The following is a 25,185-nucleotide window of genomic DNA, read 5'->3' as shown; positions in this document are numbered from 1 at the left end:
TGATCTTCCAATGCGGCTCTCTTGTGATAGTAAGTCAGCAATCAGCATTGATCACAACCCGGTTCAACTTGATCATACCAAACATGTTGAGATTGACCAGCACTTTATCAAAGAGAAATTGGAACAGAAAATAATTTGAATTCCGTTTATCCAGTCTAGTGAACAGCTGGCTGATATCCTTACCAAAGGAATCGATAATAAGTTATTTTTCCTATAATTAGCAAGTTGGGCATGTTTGATATGTATGCACCAACTTGAGGGGGAGTGTTGTAATATGGGTTTAAGGGTAGAATTGTCCTTGTACTCATTCCAGAATGTTCTTCTCTATATTATAAATAAAGATGGCTACAATCACTCGATTCAAGCCGTATTCACGAAGTTCTACAGTCTAAACATCGAGGACTTTCTCCCCATTGTCGAGCTGCCTAGGACATCATTGTCCAGTCCTCCTCCTCTCCACTTCTTGCCTTTTCCAAAAAGGAGAAAAATGTAAAAAATGCTCTCAAGTCTTGGAACCTCTCCTCCTTTGGCAACATTTCTTCCTGCATCTCCTCTTGCAGGGACAGGCTTTCCTTCATCTAATCCTGTCTCCGATCTGACCCTCTCAACCCTTCCCTTGCCAATGAGGAAAAGCAATGCTCCCTTGAGCTCTCCTCCCTCCTGGCCCAAGAAGAAAGCTTCCTTAAACAAAAATCCCACATCAAATGGTTAGAGCTTGGAGACTCTAATTCGGTTTTCTTTCTAATGTAGTTCTAGATTAGTAGGAAACCAACTAGAAGCCAATAACCAGGATCTGCCATGAACAGGGTAGTTCGAATAGGTCAAAATAGGTGTTTTAGGTTAAATTAGGGTTAGGGTTGAGGGTAGGGTTAGGGAAAGTTGATGTTGGGGAGTCTAACAGTGAAGTTTATGTTAAGTTTTGATAGGTCTAAGGGAGTAAACTTGGTTTGGCAGCAACTTAGGTTTAGGGTTTTTGAAAATAGAATAACAAGGGAATCTAGGGTTGAGGATAAGAATTTAGGGCAGGGGCTTGGATCGATCTTCCGTAAGGGTGAGAGGGAGATTCGGTCCAAGCTTGGACTGATTCTGATGGTTGGTTTGGTCTATGTGAACTTTAGGTCTTGGAAAACTCAAAAACAAAAAGGGGAAAGTTACGGTTGGGATGTGAGAGGATTAGAAGAAGAATTGTGGGGATGGGGAATACTTCTAACTCACTGTTGTTGCAGAGAAAGCTTGGCAGCAGTTTGTTGGAAGTTGACAACTTGAATAAAAATTGAATCTTGAACTAGAACTTGCATGAGAGCTTCAAAAGAACCACCCGGGCTTCACACCGCAAGGTTTCGATTGGATCAAACATCAATTCCACCAGTCTTGATCAAACACAAGATAAAAGTCTTCTTGAAGAAGAGAAAGTTGTAGACAGCAGCTTGCAAGAGCAGAATTTTTAAAACAGTAACGTAAAGAGGAACCCCACGGGCCTTTTTCCTATTCAGACTAGGAGACTAAGAAGCCCCTAGCCGACTCTAATACAAATCACCACCTCTCTCAAATTCGTGGAGGGGAGTGGAACCAAAATTATAATTTAAAACAAATAAAAGAAAGGTGACTTAAGTCACTTGGATTGAACCATTGGTTCAACCAGTTTGGATCCGGTTCAATTTAAAAACAAACGACAACTAAGTATAAACTAGCTAACCCGTATGCAACGTTGCTGCCCATACTTTAGGTCCATAAAAGTGACCTATTACATAGAAAACCCATGGGATCAAAGGCCCAACATGTAGAGAACCCAACCCTACACCTATTCCTAATAAAAAAGCCTATTTTGGTGATGAATTTGCATCACTTTCACAGGTCCCTCAAGGTTAGAACCAATTCCAACTCCATCCACTCACTCGTTTCTAGTGATGGCTCCCTTCTCACTAGTATCGATGCAATTAAGTCGGAAGCTGTGAACTACTTGTCCGAGATCTTCTCTCCTCCCCCTTCCCAACCTCCCTTCCCAGATGATCTCATCAATAAATTCATCCCCAATCACCTCCTTGGTCCTTGTTGAGATCCTAGATGCTGTCTGCTCTCACATGTCTAACAAAGCCCCAGGCCCTGATGGTTTCAGCATTGGTTCTTCCATCCTTGCTGGGATATCATCAGTGCTGCCCTCATCCATGCCATCAAAAGCTTCTTTTTCACCCCCAACCAAATCTAGAACATCAATCACACCTTCCTCTGTCTCGTCCCCAAGAAAGCTGGAGGCCTCCTCCATGGCTAATTTTCGGCCCATCTCCCTTTGTAACCTCCTCTACAAATTCATTGCCAAAATTTTGGCCAACCACCTTCAGCTCGTTGTTGGTTCCCTGGTTAGTGCAAACCAATCAGCCTTCATAGCCGGTCGCATCATAGCTAACAATATCATTCTCTATCAGGAAGTTGTTAGAGGCTTCGACCGTAAATCCTACTCCCCCTCCTCCCTTTTGAAAATAGAAATCCATAAAGCCTTCGACTCCATCAGATGTGATTTCATTTCCCAAGCCCTCCTCAAAATGTCCTTTCCCCCATATTTGTTAACTAGATCCATTCCTTGCATTTCCTCCCCCCGCTTCTCGGTCCTTGCCAATGGCAGCCCGGCTTGGTATTTTTCCTCCTCTATTGATAACCGCCAGGGGTGTCTCCTCTCCCCCTTCTTTTTTTGCCTATCCCTTGAAGTCCTTTAATGCAGTATTCAGTCCAAAACTGATCATCATCTTATCTCCCCCATTCCCAAATGCAAACTTTCCAACCTGAACTACCTTGCCTTTGCAGATGACCTTATGATATTCTCCAAGGCCGATATTCTCTCCCTTGAGTCCATCATATCCTCCCTCCACCTTTTCCAAACCCTCTCCTACCTCCGCATTAACCTTCTGAAGTCCCGCATTTTCCTCACAGGGGTCCCCAACTCCACTAAAGCCTCCTCACCCACCTAACAGGGTTCACCTTGGGCACCCTTCCTGTTAGCTACCTTGGCCTCCTCATCCCAGCCAGGCTGACTGCCCATTATTGCTCCCCCATTTTAGACCTTATATGGAAAAGGTTGCAGCTCTGGAAAGCTAGACTTCTCTCCTATTCAGATCGCTTGGAGCTATCAGATCAGTTCTTCAATCATTCTACATCTACTGGTGCAGGGTCTTTGAGCTCCCCAAGGCTATCATAAAGGCTGCAGAGTCCATTATGTGCGCCTTCCTCTGGAAAGGCATTGAATCCGTTGGATTTCTTCATCCCTTGAGCTGGGCATCCCTTTGCCTCCCCAAATCTGGATGGGGTCTTGGGCTTAAAGAATTAAATATGTCAACCTTGCTAGCTCTCTCAACTCTCAAGCTGATTTGAATGCTCCTTACCAAGAAGGACAACATATGGAAATGTTGGGTCTATGCAGGCCCCCTCCGCAAGGACTCTATCAGAACAGTTGGCTCCTCCTCTGATGCTTCATGAGTTTGGCGCAGAACCTTGCGAGTCAGATACATTGCTATTGATACATACATTACAAAAATAGGAGTTGCAACCTAGGGTTTGGGCCTAGGACCCAACAAATGGCAGCCCAATCCCGCGGGACCGAAAGGGCTACATGATTCCATATGGTCTGGTCAGAGATTTTGGGTAAGAGGTCAGGTTACGAGGATGGGAAGGTATTAGCACCCCTCCTCGCCTGGTTAAACCGGTCTTTTTACTATATGGTTGGTTTCGAATATCTTCCCACAATAACTTGTTATATACCAACATGTATGGCTAAATTATGATGCACCAATCATTTGGAAAAGATGAGAAAATATGTTATTCTAAGTACAACGTACACTAAACGGAATAGTTTAAGAGTCTACATTGTGCCTAAAATAAAGAGTAAAGTGAAAATGTCTACCTATATGCAAAATCAATCAAAGCGATGAAAACACATGAAGTATGAGGCACAAGATGTCCCCTGGCTCAGGTAGAAACGTATGATCATGCCTCTCTTTTGTTGGACAGAGTAACGATGGTGATGATCTTTAAGTCACTCTGATTGCGGGCAAAGTAACAACTGTAAATGAGGCTTTCGCTACTCAGACTTTGGGCACAATAATGGCGTCACGAAAGATCTGGGAGCCAGATGCTTAGGTTTCGAAGTTGGAGATGGGGGAAACCCCAGGACAAGCGAAACAAGGTTCTGGACACTGAAACTGGCGAAATTGGGCTTTGGGGACGCACTTCCCGAGAAAAGGTGATGTTTCAAATGAGGGAGGGACCCCTATTTGTAGGGGTTTTGGAGCGATTCACGGCGCCACAGAGGACCTTGCAGTGGCACAGATCAAAACTTGAACTACTGAGCTACTACAGCCGTGGTGATAAGTAGTACCTGTTTTTGATTCGTGGTGCCGCAGAAGCCTTGTCTAGGCTTTGCAGCTAAATCTTCCTGGATGAGGGGGATTTTGGGGTTTTCGAAGATGTTTCGAGGCTTTAGGGTGGTCCTTCGAGAGGTGTCGATAATCATTTGTGTTCTATTGTTGTCATTGCCGGGGAGGAGGGGTGGCAAAAATGCAGCTTCTACAACCACTATCTCTCATATTTGGATGGAACACAACCTTCGAAGATGGACTTCCAAATTCCTCCAAGCTTGCCTCGCTCCCCCATGATCCCGCGAAGGACGACTCAAGAATCAAGCTCCTTATTGTGTCCTGGGATTTGCCTATTCCCCTTTGCAGCCAGTGCCACCCCCCTTAGGCTAGCTTTGTTTCTTTTTTTTTTTTCTCTTTACCTTGTCCTCAGGCTTGTATATTCTTCCCTTCTTCTTCATAATATAATTTTATTCATCAAAAAAACTAAATAATATATGTTGATTACAACTGCTTATCCCAAAAGCTTGAGTTGTTAAGCAAGGGCTACAACAATGTAGATTAACATACCCCTCGCACCACACACACACACACACACACACTCTGACACACACACACACATCTTTGCACGTAACACCATCACGTGGCACCGAGGGGTACAAGGCGTAGGGGCACAACAACACACAACACTTCAGGGATTGAAAACTCTTTACTTACTCTTTACTTCTTGGTTCTAAATAGCTGATACCATGTTAAAACCGCTAATCCAAAAGCTAGAGTTATTAAGGGATACAACAATGCATATCAACACAAAACACCACCGCTTGCACGTGTAGGCACAAACACACACAGCGCTCTGTACGTGACTCCATCACGTGGTGGCACCATCATGTGGCACTGAGGTGTACAAGGCATAGGGGCATAACAACACACAACACAAACCCCTCACATTTACCAGGGATCGAACACCCGACCTCCTGGCTTTGATATCATGTTACAACCGCTTACCCCAAAAGCTTGATCTATTAAGTAAGAGCAACAACAATGTATATCAACATTATATATATCAATGAATAAATGTGTCCATCCATATTGGGAAGTTTATACCTTGGGAGAACTGAGGCGAGCAACAAGTGCGTCATATTCTGATTGCATTTTACAAAGGCGCTTGGAGAGCCGGTGGACTTCAGCTGAGATGTCTACCATGTCAGAAAGAGGAAGATAAGCTTCAAGACCTTCGCCAGCAACAAGGTGAACTGATTGCTTTGCATCGCCTGAAATATGGCCAGTGGTAGTCACACCCACCAGAGCGAAAATTTTAGCATCTTATATTTGGTCAGAAGGCAAATCGGCTATGATACTAAGCACAACTGGAGAACATTGCAACACAGCATGCATGAAATGTACAATTTCTGGCCAAAGGAATATGTGGATTATAAGGACACATGCCTGGAGGAGAATCAGTAAAATGGACATTTTGTAAATCTAGCTTGGAGAGTAAAGCCAGAACTTCCTTCTCCATCTGCATGATAAATAATACAAATTATGATATAAAAAAGACATTCGTATTACAAATGCATTAGCTGCATAAACACATGCAAGAGTTCAATTCTGCCACGGAAACATCTTTGCGGTATTGTCTAGGACTTGCCTGTGATTTGACTACATCCTCTGATCTCCTCTTTGAGGGATGCAACCTTGTAGATGGGATACAGGGCACTTAAAGGATATCCCGACAACCTTATCTCTTTTTTAAAACAAAAACTGAAAAAAACCAAGTGAAATTTTAAGAACAAACAGAATATCCCTACCTTCTTCATTTGTACCTCCAACCTGATTTTGAACCCCCTTCCCCACCATCTAGTGACTTGTTGATGACACTTTGTTAAAAACCCCAAGACTCTCCACCTATGACTCTGTGTGGGGGTGTACGTGTGTGTGTGTGTGTGAGAGAGAGAGAGAGAGAGAGAGAGGAAAAATAAAGTGAAAGTTGCCAGAATTCTGCAGGCTGATCCCTTAATGGGAGGCTATTTTAATCATCTTTGCAGAGGAAGAGGAAAGGTGCAAATACAATAATAAATAAATGGATGGTGGAATGGGAATAAAGTATAAGAGAAAGCAACTTTAAGGGGGGAGGGGAGGAGAAGAGGAGATAGAGGGGTCAACAGTTCTTTCCACCTTGCATGCTCGTGTCGCAGAAGGAAAGGCAATCAAGACCAATCACATACAACAACAACAATAACTCAGCCTTATCCCAACTAAATGGGGTCGGCTACATGGATCCTTGCCCTCCAATCAGCTCTACGAAGGTTGAAAATAAATTCATGGAGGACAGAACTCTTCATCTTAAAATCCATCAGCACATGCATGTATAATAGGTTGTGTGAATGTGTTTGTGCACGTGTGGCATTGGAAAGACAGTATTTGCTATACATACAGACAGAATACATAGGATTCAAGCAATTGTATACCTTGCATGTGGAAAGGCAATGTTTTACTGGTCCTAATTAAGAGCTCAACTAAGTAAAATCAACCTGATAGGCAATATTAACTATTAGCTATCCATGAGAAAGCATAAATGAAAATGCTGTTCATCCTGTGTGCTTGATTGTGACCCACCATAAGGTCTAAGTTGTGATCCACTAGGTGATAAATTCCAAGTCCCTTGCATTTCCATCAATTTGACTGCAGAACACGATTGCAAAGCTTCCTCCACACACTTTTAAGTATATGTGGCAAAGAAAGTCATCAAGTTCTTAGACACAATCGGTTGGCAAATTACCCAAGGACTCTATCAAGCATAGTTGTAAAGGCATCACCTAGGCATCCAGGCTCTTTCTTGGGTCAAAGGAGACAACACGCCTTGTTGACACTTCACAAGTTTACGTTGATTTATGTTCGTTGTTTGTTTTTTGATGAATATGCTTATATTATTTCCTATGCTTTGTTTAATATATGTTGGTCTTCTCATATTAGGTCATTACTAACATAATTATATCATATTGCAATATGGCTTCTATGTTGCATATAAGCATATTATTTAAAATTATCATTGCTGTATTACATTGTTATATATTGCATGCCTAGGGCGCATTGTCGTGTAGGTGTGCCTTGTCGCCGTGATAACTATGCTATCAAGAAACTAGAGTCCACAGATTAGCGCAGATCACTCAATGTTTTTGTTTCTACAACCATGGCTGAAGCAGAAAAATACTCACTGAGATGTACTGAAGAACTTCAATGCTTGCAACAATTGATGCAGAAATACGTTTTGCAGGCTCGACAGAGTACTCTGCTCGTGCATTCCGAATCGCTCTAATCTGAGTCTCATCAAATTAGAAATGATTAAAGGTTCTTTTCACACCGTAAAAGATATAAATGCTTATTGAAAATATCCAAAAGACACGGGGGGGGGGGGACAGATCAGTTAAACTCACTAAAGATTGTACGTTCTCAAATTTCTTTATGGAGCTGGCATGCCGTGGAAGTGACGTTTCAGGCCAAGGGGATACAATGAGAGCTTCTTTTCGTTGGGGTAGTGCCTGCATAATATCAATAGAAAGCATCAAAGAATCTACAAGAACACGTATCTGACAATTTCTAAATATATGCAGGAAAGTTCCTATTGATACTATAAATTATGTTGTTTTCCATCTACAAGAGGATTGGACCAAAACCCAGGATCCCTAGAAAATAAAAAAGATGCAGTTAATGGTGTCCAATCAGGCCATATGGGCCTTGAAAGACTTTATTTTGGCCCATGGTTCAATTCAATGGGCCTTAGGCTCTTTATGTTTAGGTTTATCAATGTAATGAGTCTCTTATATAAGCCCATAAATTAGGATTTAAGAGGGTAAACGAGATTCGGTATATAGATAAGATTGTGTGGGTCTCATGCAAGGTTTTAGAACTCGGTTTTGCTCCTGGTTTCTCCAGGCCACGAAACCGAGTTCTGCCGAGATCTCAGCGAGATGTTGAATTTTTTCCAGTCTTGATTCGGTGGTGGGTTTCGGTGGTCATATGACCAAGATAGGTCTTGAAACTTGACTTCGACCCTAGTTTAGGCCTTCTAAACACAATGGAAACATTAGTTTATACAAATTCAAACCCAAAATGGTACTTTGACTTTGGACCCTATGTTGGTAGTCTATGGCGTACGTGACTTCTACCCTAGGCTATTCCACACATTTTGAGAACACATATAATTAAAGTAGAGGTGTAAAACAACTTAAATAAGCATTAAGAATTAAGAAACATCAAACCATAAACCATTGAAGCATTAGGCATCATATTTATAATCATACATGATGATGGTTTGACAGTTTGTTAATAATTGTTAGAAACTTGGAAAGAGACATGGATTAAACAAATACAAGTGTAAGTGTGCAACAATTCCTACCATTTGAGAGTAGCCTAGTACTGAAACGAGTGTTAGTCCGGATCATCAAAACAAACAAGTAGTGATCATGTTTCTATCATAGATGGCGGACATTGTATCACATATAATAACTACATAGTCAAGAAACAAGTATTGATCATGTTTCTACGATAAAAATTGTTTTTGAGAAGTAATTTTTACCTAAAAGTGTTCTTGAGATACAATGCAACTCCCTCTCTTGATGTTGAAGCTTCAATCTTCAGTTGGAGGTGAGATTTGCCAAAAAAACAGCATCAAACAACCTTCTTCTATGTGTTTTCCCTTCACAGCAGACTGAAAGAGGTGACACAAAGCGAGATTTCGAGTTTGGGGTCAAAATCTCGCCGAGAGGGGGTATTTATATAACTTAAGTTTGGTCTGAGACCGAGATAAGTGTCGAGATCTCGACTGAAGTATTGTCATTTTTTCGTATCGCCACTAGTCTCGTCTCAAGTCCTGGCGAAACCGAGAAAATATCAAGATCTTTTACATTGGTCCCATGTGCTGTTAAGTACGTTAATTTAGTCTAGAAAGAGTCCTTTAGTTAAGTATTTTATGTCTTCATGTTTAGGTCAGTTTCTATTTAGTTAGCATCCTTTTTTGATTTGTTTCTATTTTCAGTTTTCTAGAAGATTTAGGTTAAAGATTGTCCATATTGAGTTACTAATTTGGATTGTTTCTATCATGTCAAAGGACTGCTCAATCTGGTTTTAGAAACTCCATAAGTTCTAGAAAGTTTCTATTTTAAGATTCCTTGGTTCTCAAGTTCAGGAATTTAGGAATGTTTCTAATTTGTGAATTGTGTTAAGAATAGAAAGTTGAAGTTGTTAGTTAATTTATAAATTAGTGGTCTGGTATGTTATGTAATGCAATGATTTGACAATGGAATGAATTAAGGTGTAGTTTTATTTTGAAATGGAGGTTGATGCCTCTCTTTTTCTTCCATAATTACTCTTCATGTTACTGACTTGCTGTTCACAGCCCCTTATCTTCTCTTTATTCTTCTCTTATTTTCTCTCTTACACCCACCACAACAGATCTTACTTTAGATCTGCATTATAAAATGTGTAAACAAGAGATATTGGTATTAGAAAGTGGTAGGTGACAAATAAAGGAATCTGAAAGGGTAGAAAGGGAGCAAATTAACATTCTATTGGAAATAAATAAGGTTTTAAAATTTTAGTGGGAATGAGGGTTGAAGCTGATGGTAGTATTTTCTAGGGATACAGTTTAAGTTTGGAGGACTGTTAATGAACTAAAGTTGAATTCCATTCCAGGTTGTGAATTGAGTCAGGATTTTCAAGGCTGCTAGACAGAGGATATGGATATCAAGAGATGATGCATCCTGCACAATCCTTGTGTTTTTACCCCCACAAAGCAGACACAGGCAGCTGCAATCCAAGACTCATGGACCTACCATTTAATCTGTTAGATATAAAGGGTATTATGGGAATAGCCCATCTCGAGAATAGCGTCAGCTATATGGCGCTAAGCTCTTATTTTGTTTCCTATTTTACCCCTGTACATATCCCTTTATATTAATATGACTTCTGGTCTCTCTTTAGATTAGAGAGTCCAGCCATTTTCCCTCAATCTTCTCTCTTCTTTCTTCTTCTTCCTCTTTCTTTCTTTCTTCCCTTCTTCTATTTTGCTGTTATTTACATGGTATCAGAGCATTTCTGATCCAGTAGGGCCTGCTTCCACTTCTTCTTTCAGTCCCTTTCGTATTTCTGTAACCGAGTGAAGAAGGTGGGATAGACTCTTGAAGGTTTTGAAGACTCTCTAGGGATCTACACTGCTGTAGGGGTAGTTTACCCCATTTTAGATGTCTTGAAGGTGTTTGAAGGATTGCCGCAATGGTCTAGAAGCCTCGATTCCTAATCTGTCTCAGGTTTGGGGTTCTTTGCACTGGTTTACTCTATTTTCGAGTTGAACGGGAAGCATTTGTGGACTGTTTCTTTGGTGATTTTCCATTGCTGCAATCCATTTCTGTTATGGATTAATGATTTGCTGCATTAGTCTTGGTGTGGATATCGATTCTTGAATCGATATTATGGGCTGTTTGTTGACTATTTTATCTCTGTTACACTGCTGTGCTGCTATCGAGTTATTCTTGTTGACCTACTGAGTTACTTTGTGGTGATTGGGCTACTGGTTGATGCCTATTATGTTGCTGGTTTGCTGTCTAATGGCACTTGTTTGATGATTATTGAGCTGATCCTACTGTTTGAGGCCTATTCTGATTTCCTATAGAGATTGAAGTCTTTTTAGGCTGTTCCTACTGTTTGAGGACTACTCTGTTTTCTGTTATTGGTGCTTGGTGCTCCTCTTTGGTGGTAATTATGGGAGAGACATCGACGGACACCAAGGCTGTGACTGAGGTTGTATCCTCTTCACCTAATTTTCTGACCTCTAAGAAGCTAGAAGGTAGTCAGAATTATCAACAATGGCACAAGATTGTGACCGTGGTTCTCACTGGAAGGGGTGAGAAGTATCATTTGACTGGCAAGAAACCTGCAAAAATGGATGATGAGGCTTGGGAGGTTGTTGATGCTCACATCTTGGGTCAGATGCTCAACTCTATGGACAGCAATATTGTAGATCTTGTGACCCATATTGACACTGTTAAGGACCTATGGGAGTATCTGGCTGTATTGTACTCTGGGCACAACAACTTCTCTAGGATTTATGAACTCTCTCAAGAATTTTATCGAGTTGATAGAAAGGGTCGACCGTTGACCCAACAATTTGCTGATTTCAAGAGGATGTATGAGGAGTTGAATGCTTTGCTGCCCATTACCTCTGATGTTACCCAAATGCAGCAACAGCGTGAGCAACTAGCAGTTATGAGTTTCTTGCATGGTTCGAGAACTCGTGAGATGACATACGCTTCCTAAAACTACAGTTTCTCGGCCGAGATCTCGAGATCACGGTGATGTCTCGGTTCAGTTTTTTTGCATTTTTTTTAGTTGAAAAAGTTCAATATCTCGCCGAGATCTCGGTGAGATCTCGGTATCGGGTCATATATGGATTTTACCCATTTTAAGTGCCCATTTTGACCTATGTGCCCATTTTATTAAAAGAGAGCCAATGGACAGAACTCGGAAATCTCAATAGTTCTGTCCATGCTCTCTAAACAAAGGGGAAAACAGCTCTCTCCCTCAAATTTCTTCCTCTTTCTTTCAATTCTTGGCTGGAATGCATTGTTTGAAGTGAGATTCAAGTGGCAAAGTGAAGATTCAACTCCAACAGTCCAAGAATCATCACCTATTTGTAGGATTTCAAAGGTATTTTTTAATTTTTCCCCAAATCTATTTTTTTCAAAAAAAATTGTGTAATGCTTGTTAGATTCATGTGGTTTTGATATATGATAAACATCTTTGCCCGATCTATCAATTGATGGAGTCAGATTTATTTTTCAGTTATTAAATTTTTTATTATAATTTCTGAAAAAATAAATGATTTATTTGAAAAAAGAAAATGAAAAAAATAGGATGAATAGTGATTGTTTGAAAATGATTTTCATATATGTTAAACTACTTGGGATGCTCTACAGCCCCATGGATTAATTTGTTATTTTCACCCATTAAAAAATTTATTTTATTTTTCAGATTTAATAAATATATTATAAAAATTAAAAAAAATTTTATAATATTAAGGAAAAATACTTATTGCTTATGGAAAATTATGTACAACATATGTACATAATATTCAACTTCAAATGGTATCAAATACATCATTACATTATATTTTTCTTATACTTTAAGGTATAAATATTTTAAAAAAAATTCAAAATATTATTTTTAATTAAGAAATAAATACTAGGGTTAGGGGATAAATAAGAGATAGTTATTTCATAGTTCTAGTAGCTTGACATTACGTTTAAGAGTTATGAATAGCATACTTTAAGTCTTGAATACTTTACTTTAAGTGATCCATGGTTATTAATACATGCTTTTTTATGTAACAGTGTAAAATATAAGACATTTTATACACAATGTCTGATATAGCATGGCAACATGGAGTCCCCATGTCCGCAGACAAAAAGAAGTCCAAATGCAATTATTGTGGGAAGTTGCTATCTGGAGGAGCCACTAGGTTAAAGCAACACTTGTCTGGTATAGGCAAGGATGTTGCCTCATGCCCAAATGTTCCTATTCAAGTGAAAGTGACAATAGCATAACACTTGAAAGGAGGAAGATTAAAGAAAGCTTAGAGGGAAAGAATGCAACAAGAGTTTGATGAGGCAGTACTAGAGAGGACTGGTGTAGAGGTCCGTGGCGGAGATGATACTGACATTGGGCCTCCACCTGGTGAGTTTCAATCAGAGGCTGAATGGAGAATTTACCAGCACACTTTGGCTGACAGTAGACAAAGTTTTCATTTTGATAATATAAGAGCATATGAGCAAGCAAGAGGAGCTGGTGGATTTAGTTCAGCTGCACCAGTGCAAGAAGATGAGAGGAGGAAAAGCACTGGGACAAGAAATATACCACGACCCCCAATCCGACCATGAGTACAAGCTCCAGAACCCATTTTTGAGCAGGATCCCACAACTTTTAGGCAACAAGATGCCTACCAGCCAACCATCCTACAAATATTTGGTGGTAAACAAGAGGAAGCACGAAAAGCCTTCAGCAAGTTCATGCTTTACCATGGCATTCCAACCAATGTAGCCCAAGGAACATACTATGCATCCTTGATGTTGCAGGGAGGGTTGGTGCAGGATGGAAGGGACCTTCATCACATGAATTATACAATGTATATTTGCCTCAGGAGGTACAGGAGCTGAAAGATTACATTAATAGTTTGAAGCCAATGTGGGAGACATATGGGGTTACTCTTATGGCTGATGGATGGACTGGACCTACTAGACTGTCCATCATAAATTTCATGGTGAGTTGCAATGGAAAGACTGTATTCTTGAAGTTTATCGATGCATCAAAGAATGTAAAGGATGCATCATACTTGTTTAAGGAGTTGAAGCAAGTGGTGGAGGAGGTAGGACCAAGGAACGTTATCCAAATTGTGACGGATAACGGTTCAAACTTTAAACAGGTTGGAGAGAAGTTGATGAATAAGAAGAGTAAGAGGATCCGGCTCTTTTGGACCCCATGTGCAGCCCATTCTATTGATTTGATGCTGAAGGACATAGGGAAAAAGACTTTGGTGGCGGGTGTGGTAAATAGGGCAAGACAAGTGACAACTTTTGTGTACAACCATTCTTAAGCTTTAGCCTTGTTGAGGGAGAAATGCAATGGAGATTCAGTGAGGCCTGGTGTCACTCGATTTGCCACCAATTACATTGCATTGAAGAGCTTTCAGACTAAGGCAATAGGCCTGAGGTCTATGTTTGCAAGTGAACAATGGTTTGGTTGGCAAGGTTCTAAGTCAGAAGATGTAAAGGCAGCACAACAGACCATTGCAAGTGATGGATTTTGGAAGGACTTGGGGAAAGTGGTTGCCATATTAGAGCCAGTGGTGGCGTCTCGAGGATGGTTGATACAGAGAAGAAGCCTACCTTGGCCCACATTTATGCTGCCATCCAAAAAATGAAGGAAATGGTTAGAACTGCTATACCTCGAAGTGCAAAGTCTTACACTAACATCATTGATGAGTGGTGGGAGAAGCACTTGAGTCATCCATTGCATAAAGCTGGTGAGTTCAACATACTTTACACTTTAAATGTTATAACTTTTTTACATTTACATATTCAAAACCCAAAGGCATTAAGTCACTAACAAATCATATTTGTGGTGTCTACTTTACCAGCATACTATTTGAATCCAAAGTATCACTACTCCCATGATCTTGGGCTAGACATAGAATTGTTAGAGGCAGTTCAAGCTGTTACTGAGAAGTTAGAGCTCAATCCAAAGACACAATCTGCTTACAATGATGAGGTGAGAGTATGGGACTTTGGTAGTTAGTTTATGAATGTAATTACTAAATAGGAAATACTAATGCCTCAAATTGAAAATAGATCAAATACTTTAGAGAGGCCTCAGCAAGTTTCGGTCGACAAGCTGCAGTGGAGGGTAGACAAAAATCAGACCTTGGTAGGTGGCATGATATTACATTTATGAATTATAATTCTCTCTCTTTAGAATGTACATATTCTTACTATTCTATATATGTAATGCAGCTGACTAGTGGGTGCTTTATGGTACAAGTTCACCCAACCTGAGGAAGGTAGCAGTGAGAGTGCTCTCACAAACTTGTTCATCCTCCGGATGTGAGCGCAACTAGAGTACATTCTCATTGATACATTCAAAGAGGCGGAACAGGTTGGGTAGCGAACGACTGGAGCAGCTTGTGTATGTGCACTACAATATGAGATTAAGGATGAGGCACATACGTGAAGGAATTGAGGCCAATGATAAAGAACCCATTGAACTGTCCAACATTTTCCAAGAGGACTCTGATGACGATGAGGATCCCCTATTCCAGTGGGTGAGGGATCGTGGTACACCTGATATGGATCAGCCTGGGGGTAGGCCCGACCCCACCATTGCGTCTGTAACCGGCACTGATGTTGATGATTATATGTCGTCGCAAGAGGGGCATGCACATGCAGAGTCACCGAAACCTTTTGAGCCTGCTGTAGGAAGTCCTGCTGATGATGATGATGGTGGTGGTGATGACAGTGGTGATGGTGATGGTGATGGTGATGGTGGTGATGGTGATGGTGATGGTGATGGTGGTGGTGGCATGCAGATTGGCGGTTATTATGATGATCATCATGAGGGGATGCGCGAGCAGTACCAGTATGAGTTGGGAATGCAGGGGGAACCTGTACGTTGCACCAGTGAGTCTCAGTTTAAGCATGCCACTCAAGATCAAAACCATGGTGGCCACCCTAAAACATACAACAGGAAGAAGGGTCGCAAACACTCACATCAGTCAGATGCTCAGGATGATGACAGCAGTATGAACACCATGCTTGCAAGTTTCGGAAGCATGAGTATAGATACTACTAGTGAGCATCAGTCATGGCAATCATCTCAGCATCATCATGGCTATGACTATGGCCAGGAGAGCACCGGTTCTGATTATAGTGCCTATGGTCAGTATGGGCAGCCAGCAGTTGAGTATGACAGTCAAAGCTCTGGGTCAGGTTTTGGGTACATATTCCCAGTCCCAAACCAGCCATACATGCCTCAAACTCAATATGACAGTAGCAGTTCATCTTACACCTCATACTAACAGCCTCCCATGTACCCTAAGATAGGGAGACTGGTATATGTTGATCAGAAGACTTATATGGCAGCTGTGTCACACTATGTGCAACATTACAGCAATTCCATGACATGGGAATTCTTTGTGGATCAATATGGGAATGAATTTATTACTCAATTATATTTTATGTAACAAATTCAGTGAACATTGATGTAATTAGAATGTTTTCATTGCTATTTTATTTGAATGTTTTGATTGATATATACTAATTAGAACGTTTTGATTGATATATACTAATTAGAATGTTTTGATCGCTAATTTGCTAAATTTTACTAAATTATATGTAGAGTAGGTTGTTTTAGACTTTTAGTACGACTCGTCGCCTACCAACCTATGGTCTAAAGTAAAACTCATATTTGAACTTGTTTTTTGGCAAATCTGGGCATGCCATTGTGTTTAAATGGCCTGAAATAGGCTGGATATCAAGTTCTAGACCCAAAATATGTGTAAAACCCACCGATTTGGGGGTCCGAGTAAAAAAAAAAAAAATTGCACCAACTCGCCGAGATCTCGGCTTGACTCGGTTTTTGGCTTGGCCGAGATGCCACCGAGACCCGAGTCTTAGAACCTTGGTTTCTTGGGCAGTTTGGGCCCTGAATTTGACTCAGTGCGGTCTCAGATTCTTGAGGGTGTTACAGTTCCATCTCTTGCAGACACTTTTTCTCGAGTTCTTCGTGTGTCTTGTGACACTATTCGAGTCTCTTCCGATGATAGTTCTACCCTTGTGAGTAGTGGCCGTAGTGGGGGTCGTCAGTCTACCAAGACCCCCCTAGCTGCACCTTCTGCTAGTACCCATGACTTGTCTGAGAAGTCTGAGAGATCTGGTCCTCCAAGGACTTGCCATCATTGTGGCAAATCTGGTCACATTCAGCATTATTGTTGGAAGCTACAAGGCAAACCTGCAGCCAAGCTAGCTAACACTGCCAGTGTAGACCTTGCAGCCCACTTGTACTTGATGAGGAATGCCGTGTGACTTTGACTATGACAGAGGAGGAGTATGCTCGCTACAGCCGGGGCAAGGCTGCTTAGGACATCTCTTCCGCTGCTACTTTTGTCCAGAAAGGTAATGCCACTGCGTGCCTCTCCACTTCTAGGCCCTGGATTATTGATTTAGGGGCCTCAGACCATATGTCTGGCATCTCAAGTATCTTTTCCTCTTTACAACCTTCACATTCGAGTGTAACTTTAGCTGATGGTTCATGTGCTACAGTCAAAGGCACTGGTACTGTGCAGCCCATTTCTTCTTTGTCCTTAACCTCTGTCTTGTATTTGTCTAAATTTCTTTTTAATCTCATGTTTGTTAGTCAACTTACCAAAGCCTACAACTGTTCCATAACATTTTTTCCTGATTCTTGTGTCTTTTAGGATTTGCGGACAAGGAGGACGATTGGTAGAGACAAGGTCTCAGGGGGTCTCTATCTTCTTGAGGATGCATCTTCAGTTGCTTGTTCGAGTACCGCTACCCCTCATTAGCTCCATTGTCGCCTTGGTCATCCATCTTTACAGAGTTTGCAAAAACTGTTTCCTAGTTTGCATTTCCTTTTAGTTTTACATTGTGAGTTGTGTCAATTTGGGAAGCTCCATCGTGTGAGTTATCCCCCTCATGTCAACAAACGGGCCTTACATCCCTTTTCTTTGGTTCACTCCGATGTATTAGGTCCTTGTCGAGTGTCTTCCAAGTTGGGTTTTACATATTTTGTTACTTTGTTGATGACTACTCTCGTGTGACTTGGTTGTACTTAATGAAAAGTCGTTCTGAATTGTTGTCTATCTTTTCTTCATTAATTGCTGAAATTAAGAATCAATATGGATCTTATATTAAGGTGTTGCATAGTGATAATGCACGGGAGTATTTTGCTGCCCCTTTTTCTGACTTTATGACCACTCGTGGGATCATTCATCAGTCTTCTTGTTCATACATACCCCAACAAAATGGTGTCGGTGAACGGAAGAATCATCACTTGATGGAAGTAACTCGGTCCCTTCTCTTTGAAATGAAGGTGGACAAGACTTTCTGGGCTGACGCAGTGTTAATTGCTTGTTATCTTATCAATCAAATGCCCTCCTCTATCCTAGGTGGGGGGCATTCCTCATGCTTTGCTTTTTTCCTTCTGAGTCTTTATTCCCTTTGCCCCCACGTGTCTTTGGGTGTGTTTGCTTTATTCGTGACCATATTCCAGGGTTATCAAAGTTAGACCCCAAAGCCTTAATGGGTTGGGGTCTCTCGTGTTCAGGGTTATCGAGTATTCGTGGGATACTCTCGTGTTTAGAAGGGGTATCGTTGTTATTCCCCTGGTCTTCGCAAGTATTTTGTTACGGCTGATATTTCCTTCTTGAATCTCAATCTTATGTGCATGAGCCTGTTTAGGATCCTTCCTTGGATGAGGATCTTCCTCTTTGTGTTATTCAGCCTCTTGTGCTGTCTCCTGTTGCTCCACCTCCTGTGCAGCCCCCTGTTCGGCCTCCCATCATTCATGTGTATCACCATGAACCTCGTCAAAGAGAAGAAGTTGCTGCACCTATTGATGCTCTGCCTGCTGCCACGTCTTCGCCATCTGTGGATCCTATACATCCTCCCTTTTCTGATTTGGATCAGCCCATTGCTCATCGGAAAGGTATCAGTCGTTGTGTTACACATCCAATTTCTTTTCATGTTTCTTATTCTGGTTTATCTCCTACCTTTCAAACTTGCCTTTCCACTGTTGCATCTCATCCTATTCCTAAGAGCATTGCAGAGGCTTTCCCTATTTCTGTCTAGAGGACAGCTATGGAAGATGAATTGCAGGCTTTGGACCTTAACCACACTTGGGATCTTGTTCCACTGCCCCCTGGAAAATCTGCCATTGGTTGTCGCTGGGTTTATGTGGTCAAAGTTAATGCTGATGGCTCTCTTGCTCGCTTAAAAGCTCGGTTGGTGGCTAAGGGCTATACCCAGGTGTATGGTGTTGATTACTTGGATACCTTTTCCCCAGTTGCCAAACTCTCCTCTGTTCGTATCTTGATCTCCCTTGCTACCTTGCATCACTGGCCTCTGCACTAGTTCAATGTCAAGAATGCTTTCCTGCACGGGGATCTTCATGAGGAAGTGTATATGGAGCAACGTCCAGGGTTTGTTGCTCAGTGGGAGTCTGGGCTGGTTTGTAGATTGAAGAAGTCTTTGTATGGATTGAAACAGTCTCTGAGAGCTTGGTTTGGCCGCTTTACAGAGGTGGTTTTTGCGTTTGGTATGTCACGATGCAATAGTGACTATTCTCTTTTCTATCGTCAAACAAGAGCTGGAAGAATCTTTCTGATTGTATATATTGATGACATTGTGATTACTGGTGATGACTCTACAGGCATTGATAGTTTGAAATCTCATCTACAACAGAGATTCCAAACTAAGGATTTGGGAAAGTTGAATTATTTCCTAGGAGTTAAAGTGACTCAATCTCGGAAGGGAATATCTCTCTCATAGTGAAAATATACTCTTGACTGGGATGCTAGGGTGCAAACCGCTTGATAGCCCAATGGATCCAAACACTAAGCTTGTTGCAGATGAGGGAGATGCCCTTGATCCGGAAAGGTACAAAAGGTTGGCTGGAAAGCTGAATTACTTGACATTCACTCGACCTGATATCTCATTTCCGGTGAGTGTTGTGAGTCAATTCATGTCATCTCCCAGGATATCTCATTGGGATGTTGTCATTTGGATTTTGAGGTACCTCAAGAAGGCTCCTGGTGAGGGTTAGTGTACACTGATCATGGTCATACCCGAGTTGAGGGATTTTCTGATGCAGATTGGGCTGGATCACCAATTGATTGGAGATCAACTACCGGCTACTATATATTTGTTGGAGGGAATCTTGTCTCATGGAAGAGAAAGAAACAGAGTGTAGTGGCTAGATCGAGTGCAGAATCAGAGTACCAAGCCATGACACATGCTACTTGTGAATTAGTTTGAAGATGTTGTTGACTGAACTAGGGTTTGAGAGCTCTACACCAATGCAACTGTGGTGTGACAACCAGACAGCAAACATATTGCCTCGAACCCAGTGTTCCATGAGAGAACTAAACACATTCAGGTGAATTGTCATTTTGTAAGAGAAAAACTCCAATAGGGCGTAATCTCTACAAAGCATGTCACGACTGGAGCACAACTTGCTGACATTTTTACTAAGTCTCTAGTAAGTGGGAGGGTTGACTATATTTGTAACAAGCTGGGCATGATTGATATATATGCTCCAGCTTGAGGGGGAGTGTTAGATGCAAACGGTATTATGGGAATAGCCCATCTCGAGAATAGCATCACCTATATGGTGCTAAGCTCTTATTTTGTTTCCTATTTTACCCCTGTACATATCCCTTTATATTAATGTGATTTCTGGTCTCTCTTCAGATTAGAGAGTCCAGCCCTTTTCCCTCAATCTTCTCTCCTCTTCTTCTTCTACCTCTTTCTTTCTTTCTTCCCTTCTTCTATTTTGCTGTTATTTACATAATCATTACGTTTTTGTATTTCCAAGATTCATAGTATAGGCATTTGCAGGAGGCCGTTAAGTGCAATAGTAGGGAGGACCAATAATAACACAGATTAGAGGAGTTAAAAGACCAAGGTGGGGACCAATAATAAATTGGAAAGAATTGGTGAAAATAGATATGAACGGCTATGGGTTATCTAAAAACATTGCTTTAAACAAAGTAAGATCTGTGTAGCCAACTCCATTGGTTGAAAAAGTCTTAATCGAGCTGAGTATCCCTGATGCAATGAACATCTATTCTGGTTTTCAACAATCTCAGCCAAAAAGATCACGAAGAAACTGCAGTTAGAGTCTGCTACTAAGGTGTCAGTCTTATCTAAACCTACTTTTCTTTCTTAGGTTGTAAACAAGATCTCAGGACAATAATAAGCATGGGCATCAAAACAAAGCATATAAAACAAAACTGAAGCTAAAATAACCTAGCAAGGAAGTCTATGGAACTGGCAATATATGAGTGGATAATTTTAATGAACAGGTTCACTAGAACATACAGACCACAATTGCAAGTATTTGATCCAACCCATAGTTGATACAAAAGTTTAGTACAATCACATAAGTTAAGAAGGTCAAGAACATTTCCTCTCAAACCCAAATGGGAAGTAAAAATCAAAGACCATAAACGAAGAGCTTCAAGAATTTAACTTTCATTTTCCCTTTTCCACATCATGGTTAGTCCTTTTTTTTCTTCCACTTTTCTTCTCCCTCATCTCCCTTTTGTTTTTGGAAAATAACAAATTTTATGGATGGAAAAAGAGCAGTACATAGTAGTACAAAGGATACAAGCTACATAGAATAATATATAACAACAATAACACCCGCACTCCTCTTTAGAGGACCCATACCTCAAACCCACCAATACTACTATGGACAGAAACTTAATCTCACAGTGGAATGGAATCCCCAAAACAGATTCGGGGTCTGACCACCCCTTGTTTTGCCAAATCAACCACAACCTCATCGTAAACACCATCTCCTTTTTTTCTTTAGATAAAAATCGTAGCGGATTGTATAAGAGACATTTTATTCCACAGTGGAATAATGATGTGAGAGCATCCCTGAGAAGAATTTGGTACAATTTCACAAAACATTGGATAGAAAATTGGGAGCACAACATTATAGAATAATGGTATATCTTCATCATTTTTGTAGGCAATATTTGGATGCTCAAAATTCATCCTTTTACCATGATTTTAGTGCCCTTGAATTTTGATAGCTTATTGAGTTACCTATCCAACAAGACTAAAACCTTGCGATTCCGAGCTATATTTGGAAAGTTATGAGCAATTTAATAAAACAGTGATAATCTGTAATGGAATAATTATTTTAGAAACTTCAACTAGATTAGGATTAGATTAGCATCTTGGATAACTAGGTAAGGGTTCTCGTACAGTGGACTAGTGCGAATTAAGAAATAGTCCAGAAGCGTAGGATTAGATTAGCATCTTGGAAAATTGGAACCTTAACGGGTAAGAGTCTAGAATTGATCAATGTTATGAGGAGAAGAAAGATTAATATTGCATGTATTCAAGAAACCATGGAAAAAGAATTTGGTCAAAAGTTCAAACCAACAGGTTTTTATAGAGTTGTCTCCGTTTTGCAGGCTACCGAGACGAGTTAAGGGTCAAATTTAAATTCGACTAGGTTTTGACACTATTTGGCTATATTTCGGTAATTTCGCAAGTTTCAACCTGAACACCTTAATAAATTCACTTATCCCCATTGAAATTTGAGGAAACCTGGCTTGAAACTAGGATAAGCATTTATTTATGCCAAATATCATTCAAGTAAATGCTTTTATATTTATTTACGATATTATTCGTAAATAAGCAAATACCCCCTATTTGAATCCAATAAAAATAGTTAGATAAAATTCTAATCGGATAAAAAATCAACCCCCAGCCCACAAGTGCAAGAACAAAAACTTGATTTTCGAAGGTAGGTGTAATTCTCAACTTTTAAATGCTGGGCTTTTTCTCAAATCTAAAATTTCCACAAATCTTTATATGATAAAACATTGTTAAAAACCAAAAAAAAGGGTAAAATATTCATTTGCTTTGATGTCTAAAAATTTATTTCCATTCAGAGCGATTTTATACAGCATTTGTGCATACCAAATTATGTTTGACCGGAACATAACTCCTTCAATATAAATCAGATTTAAGCAATCTTGGATTTGTTTGAAAGCTTTGAGTTATTTTCCGGTCAAACCTCATTCGATACCATGTCCAAGAACAATATAGACTATCAAACTTGGGTCAAAATCACAAGTATTATTTTGAGTATTCTCTATGTGAAACAGATGCATGGCTTGGGTTCAAAATGTCAAAAATAGGCAGCACAACAAGAATCAAGGCAAAAAAAAAAAAAAAAAAAAACTTCTAAGCCTTGAAACCAAGTTTTCGAGTTAGCCTGGAGAAAGTACAAGGTTTTGGCCAAGATATGGTCGAAACCTAGGAAATCTCGGTTTCTGGTTTGTCGAAACTAATATTGGGACCAAGTTCTTGAACCTTGCAACAAACTAGATGGAAAGGTAAAAAAGCTAAGGTGTTGGACAACTTTAAACTTTGGTATACAAGATATCAAAGTAATAGAAGTGAAATGGGCATAGTAGTGGACAAAGATCTAAAGAATGATGTGGTAGATGTTAAAAGACTTGGAGATAGGACTATATCTATTAAGCTTGTGTTGGGGAAAGAGGTTGTCAATGTAATTAGCGCTCATGCACCCCAAGTAGATTGGATGAAAGTAGTAAGTTACAACTTTGGGAACACATGGAAGGATTACTGCAAGGTTTTAGTACCCGCTTGATAACCTTACTGCTGTTTCTGTGCTGAAACTGTGCTGAGAAACAGCAGAACAATTTTTTCCAAAACTGTGCTGAGAAACCGCTTTTGACCCGCTTGGTAAACCTGTTCTGAAAATTTGTTCCCAAGAGACTCCCTTTGTTGCTCCCCCCCCCCCCCTCCTCTTATGTTGCAGATGATGTTTTGATTTTACTGGATGCACAAAGGATTCATGATAGGATTCCTCTTCAAGAGCACCACACTGCTACAACCTCCAATATGGAACACACAACCCTCAAATATCAATGCTCAAACGCCACTTGCAACAACACAACCCAGTGGCACATTCCCAATTAACTTTAAGAAAGTGCTAGACTTCACCTAAGGCAGGATGCCTTCACAATTCAAGCCGGACTATCAGCCTAAGCAGGTTTTTAAAAAAAAAAATCCAGACCTCGATAACCCAGGATAACAGCAACTGGGGGCTTCAAGGTGAACTTCAGTAGATGAAAACAGCAAGTTTAATGAAGCTCAGATTACCTCAGATGTGCCCAAAAAATAAAAATCAGAAAGGGGAGTAATCACAAAAGAAGAGAAAGAGAGAGATAGGGAGAGACCGATTATTCAAGGGAAGTTGGCTCTACAGCCATTAAACAGAGCATCCATGGAAGTTGGCCCTACAGCCATAAAACAAACAAACAAAAATTGCAAACCTTAAAACCACATCTTTGGGTTGCAGAACCAACATTCACAAAAGAAGAGAAAAGAGAGATAGAGACAGAGAGAAAGAGACCGATTATTCAACGGAACCTATTTTAGGGTTCGATCATTCCTGCAACCCAAACCAAAGAAACTCTAAAATCAGTTAGATTAATCAATAAGAACACCAGCAATAGCAGCAGGTAATCAATTTAATTTTTTTTTTAAGAGTTGTTGATGTTTTCCCTCTTCTCAATAGCAGTAACCTATCGTTACGGCCACTCCTTCGTCATTCAAGCTACTCAAACCAAAGACATTCTAAAATATAAACCCTAAAAAAACCTAAAGAAATAAAATATTTCTTGCAATTGATTTTCATACTGCCATTATTCTAGGGGTTTCTGAATCAGTAGTGACCATGAACGAGAGAGAAAGAGAGAAATAGAGAAAGTTTTTTTTCATGGGACGAGTGTTGCAGAGATTACAGAGTACCTGGACGGTGGAGGGACAGCAGCGGTTAGCTCCGGTACAACAAACTTTTTCCTTCTTCTTCTTCTTCGCCGCTACGACCACCGAGTTTCTTCCCCTATAATCGAGAACGAGCTTCTTCTCAGAGCTCGTGAAGAGGACTTGGGTCAAATGAAAAGGTAAAATGTGAGACTTGTCGAAATATCGGGCACAACTTTTCAATTTTGTTCCCAGAAACGACAGAACATGTCAAACATGTTCTGTCAAAAGTCTTCCACGAAGCATAAATTTCAATTTATGTTCCAAAAAACACTCACAAAAAACACTCCGTTGTCAAGCGCTTTTTTGGGTGTTTTCCTGTTTCTCGGAACGGAAAAACACCAAAAACTATTTCCCATAAGGTTATCAAGCGGGCTCTTAGTTAAAGAGAAAAGATTATTATAGGGGGTGATCTGAATGGACATGTTGGGAGCAATCATAGAGGATATGAAGGCGTACATGGAGGCTATGGTTTGGAGAGAGGAATGAGGAGGAGGATCTCAGTTTTTGCGGTAGCCTATGGCTCATCCATTGTGAACACTTTTTTTCAAAAAAGGGGAGCATTTAGGTACCTACAAAAGAGGGCATCACCGCATCATATCAGCCAAATAAATTTCTTCCTAACAAGAAGGCCTGACAAATTGTTCTGTAATGATAGTATGGTTATACCTATGGAGAAC

At 40.4% G+C, this 25,185-nt stretch overlaps 1 protein-coding gene across 2 annotated transcripts in view; it reads right to left on the bottom strand.

Annotated features, from left to right (window-relative positions):
* The window catches only part of LOC122651799 (valine--tRNA ligase, chloroplastic/mitochondrial 2), a 180,329-nt gene that overhangs the window by 11,210 nt on the left and 143,934 nt on the right, over positions 1 to 25,185 (bottom strand). For both annotated transcript variants that reach the window (XM_043845335.1, XM_043845336.1), the window contains 4 exons: positions 7,781 to 7,885; positions 7,562 to 7,663; positions 5,793 to 5,865; positions 5,451 to 5,617 (listed from right to left, as the gene is read on the bottom strand). In XM_043845335.1, the coding sequence (XP_043701270.1) occupies positions 5,451 to 5,617; positions 5,793 to 5,865; positions 7,562 to 7,663; positions 7,781 to 7,885 (447 nt within the window). The remainder of the gene's footprint in view (positions 1 to 5,450; positions 5,618 to 5,792; positions 5,866 to 7,561; positions 7,664 to 7,780; positions 7,886 to 25,185) is intronic.

Source organism: Telopea speciosissima, chromosome 2 (assembly GCF_018873765.1).
Source record: "Telopea speciosissima isolate NSW1024214 ecotype Mountain lineage chromosome 2, Tspe_v1, whole genome shotgun sequence".
NCBI classification, from domain to species: Eukaryota; Viridiplantae; Streptophyta; class Magnoliopsida; order Proteales; family Proteaceae; genus Telopea; species Telopea speciosissima.
This window is presented reverse-complemented; position numbering and strand designations above follow the sequence as displayed.